The 3,571-nt window shown below is 31.6% G+C and overlaps 1 protein-coding gene across 1 annotated transcript; it reads right to left on the bottom strand.

Annotated features, from left to right (window-relative positions):
* Positions 1–1,919: 1,919 nt before the first annotated feature.
* LOC136213578 (growth-regulating factor 10-like) lies at positions 1,920–3,062 on the bottom strand. The gene is made up of 3 exons (XM_066002835.1): positions 2,823–3,062; positions 2,472–2,747; positions 1,920–2,376 (listed from the first exon to the last, which is right to left on the bottom strand). Exons 1-3 carry the CDS (start codon positions 2,869–2,871, stop codon positions 2,099–2,101), a joined length of 603 nt encoding a protein of 200 aa, XP_065858907.1. The 5' UTR covers positions 2,872–3,062; the 3' UTR covers positions 1,920–2,098.
* Between the last annotated feature and the right edge of the window lie 509 nt (positions 3,063–3,571).

The raw sequence follows: 3,571 nt of genomic DNA, 5'->3' as shown, positions 1-3,571 counted from the left end.
TCCGGTGAACGGAATCCGGGTGGGCGTTTTCTGGCGAGAAATAAAGTGCCCAAAAAATTCTCAAAAAATTTCAGAAAATGTAAAACATTGTTCTAAGAAACTTTAATTCTTGGGTCGAAGCAGGATTTCTTACGGTATAGTCCCAAAAAATTGTTGAAGCATGTAAAATGGATAAAATTAAGGAAAAAGTTTTATTGGGACTAAATCGTAAGAAATCATATTTCGACCCAAGAATTAAAGTTTCTTAGAATAATGTTTTACATTTTCTGGAATGTTTTGAGAATTTTCTGGGCACTTTTTTTCCTGCCGAAAAACGCCCACCCGAATTCCGTTCACCGAAAATTTTTTTACTTGAGCTTCAGGGATCTTAAAATGACCGTCTAATTTAGACGAGTCTAATAGTATAAAAATTTTCGAAAAACGATGTTAGAGATATCGGAAAAATGTATTTTAAAAAAAAGAAATAAAACAATTTTCTCTCTATCCTTTCTTTCATTTTATTTACCAATTTGCCACATTGCCTTTTTTAATTATCATCAAACTACGTAGTTTTGTTATGTCATACAATAAGCTTCTTGTCACAACTTAAGCCCTTGTCACGTTGGATCTCAACTATATATATATATATATATATATATATATATATATATATAGCTCTTGTATTGGTATTTTGAGATATACAAAAATTGAGTAATAGCGTTTGGTTATTCTCTCCAAAATACTTTGTTTATCCTATTTCCTTTTCTACTTTTTCACAAAACCTTAATATAGTTCTAAAACCTAGATTACAGTCTACATTTATTTCACGAGATTATGATACAAACATAAAGCAATTGGAATCTGTTTGGTACGTCGTAATAGAATGGAACGGATTCTATTACCATGGTTGACAAATAAATAAAAGAAAATGATATAATGTAATTACCATTCCAATACTTACGTTTTTCTAATTAAATGTAATCATAAAATTTTATTTACATAATTAAAATCAATGAAAAATATGAAAACGTGAAGAAAGAGAAAAATGTAAAAAATTGAATCGAAATCAAATACAAAATTAGATTAATTGAAATTAATAAATTAGTGTATAGTTTTTCCCTTTTTCATACTTCTTTTTACATTTTTCACCGTTTTTCTACTTTTTCCTTTTTCCGGTTTCCCTTTTTTTCATTTTTCCCATTTTTTTTTTGTTTTTTTTCCTTTTTCTCGTTTTCAATTTTGATGTTTTTCTAATTTTTGCGTTTTTGACAAGGGTGATATGTGAGATTTGACAAATAAGATGTTAAACATAACTTTGAAAGTAAGAATTAGAATTACATGCTTTGAATATAATGAAAATTCAAATTATTTTTCTATGTAACGGGATTACAATAGCTGTTCAACAAAATTTAACTCATTATTTTCTCATTCCATTATAACAAAATTATAACATACAACCAAACATAGTGACGGATCTTCAATATAATGATCATTCCATTACAAATAACATTACATCTTAACATATAGAACGTAGAGGTGAAGCATGAATTCATTTCGAAATATCACGTGCATGAGATTAGAGTTGCATTTAATTGAGCTCATAAAATAAGTTAAGAAGTTGATAGCCACAATTTACAAGAACCAACAAAGAATTATCAATTATAATCCATATAAATACTAAAAATACAGTACATTTAAGTGTACCAAGCAAACATTAACTTACCAAGTGATGATGAAATTAGAGCATATAATTACAAAAGAAATGCCATGGCACTAACAAAAAATTATTTAAGAAATGTTGATTTGGGTATAAAAAGTGTTGAATTGTTTTTCTGAATTATGCTTGTTTTGAGTAACAAGATTGATTCTTTTATCATGAGAAAGAATATTATTTTGTTATGCTTTGTCCAAGTATCACAGTTGCTTATTTGAAGCAAATTGTATGATTCTAAAACTTAAATTTAATTTGTTATTCATTTAAGTTTTTGTACAAGCTTAGGTATTATGCCAAAGTAAAATGAAGAAAACTGTAAACACAAAAAATAAACAGTCAATCTTATCTAGAGTAACCATTTACTTGATCTGTCTGCTCTCAAAAACACCAATTAAAACCATGATTTCAGAAAACAGATTTGGCAGGAGCAGGAGTAGGAGTAGCAAGACTTAGTGAAATGGAGAGATTGCAATTGGTAGTAGAAGCATTACTATTATTCATCTTAGCAGCAACTTCCATAAGCTTTCTTGTTCTTTGTCGCCCTCTGTGCATATGTCTTTCACAGTATTTCTGATCAGCCACAGCTTCTTTGCTGCACCTCCATTTCTTCCCATCTGTTCTTCTGCACCTCCCTGGCTCTAGCTCTATCCCATTCCTATTTTCCATTTGCATCCCCCTCATAACTACATCATTCAATCAATATCACATCAATTAGATAATCAAATCTTAATCATTCATTTAAAAGCCATTCAATTACTCAAATTAAAATAGAACTTACAGGTAGGACAGAAAATGTTAGAATTGAGAGTGCCAAAGGAGGTTGAAACACATCTCCAAATAGGAAGAATAAGATGGTAAGGAACTGGAGACCTTGCTTCTATGTATCTGTAGATAGCAGTCTGAAGTTGTAGTTCTTGCCTTTGAAGAATTGTGAACCCATACGATTTTGCACCAGAACTAGCTTTTTCTTTATCGGTTGAGCCGCCAATTCCCAGCGCAAGTCCTAGCCCAATCGGAGGCGACCCATTTCTCTTCATTCTCAAACACCCCGGACCTGAAACCATCACACATAAAATTAGCACAGAAACGGATAAATTAAGAGGTAGAAAGTGAGACGAGACGAGCGTACTAGAGTGTGCGAAACGAGCAAGTTTGGAAGGTGCGAAATTGGTCTCCATTAAGAGAGTAAAAAGGAAAGAATATGGGCTCTGAACATCTTTTTAAGTCAGAAATCAGAGACTTTTAACCGAAAGGAAAGTAGTAAATGTAAAAAGAAGGGAGGACAGACAGGTAATGATTACTTTCTTTCTGCACAATAAAAACAATATTTACTGAGGAAAACCAAGGCGGCAAAAACTGTGATAGCTAGCGAAGTGTCAGAACTCGTGCAGGTTTGTTGACAGAAACACACGCGATGTCAGTGAAGTAATCTCATGACTGATACAAACAAGGGGTTTGTTTCTTTTGGTTTTGCTTGAGTACACTCATCGTCTCTATTGGATGTACGTGGTTTACACTCGCGCACCATGCACCATGCCAAATTGCCACCTGTGTGGAGTTTAATTTTGAGTGCATGTGAATAAGAATCAGCAGTTACATCTTTTGTGGTCACTTTGTAATCAGGAAATTGTTTTGGTAATTTTTTACTGTGGTCGGACGGACCAATACTGCTGCCAGCCCAATTGCACAAATTTGTAAATATATTCCATCAATTATGTCATAGAGTGGAGTGCCATTCAAAACCATTTTTATTGATCTGGAATATTACTAACGTACCACAACAATATAAATAGCTGAATTTTTTTAACAAAAAAATTATATTTTATTTTATACGATTTAGATATAAAAATACAAATATTTTATCAAATTTAAAAATAT

Source organism: Euphorbia lathyris, chromosome 1 (genome assembly GCF_963576675.1).
Source record: "Euphorbia lathyris chromosome 1, ddEupLath1.1, whole genome shotgun sequence".
Taxonomy (NCBI): Eukaryota; Viridiplantae; Streptophyta; class Magnoliopsida; order Malpighiales; family Euphorbiaceae; genus Euphorbia; species Euphorbia lathyris.
This window is presented reverse-complemented; position numbering and strand designations above follow the sequence as displayed.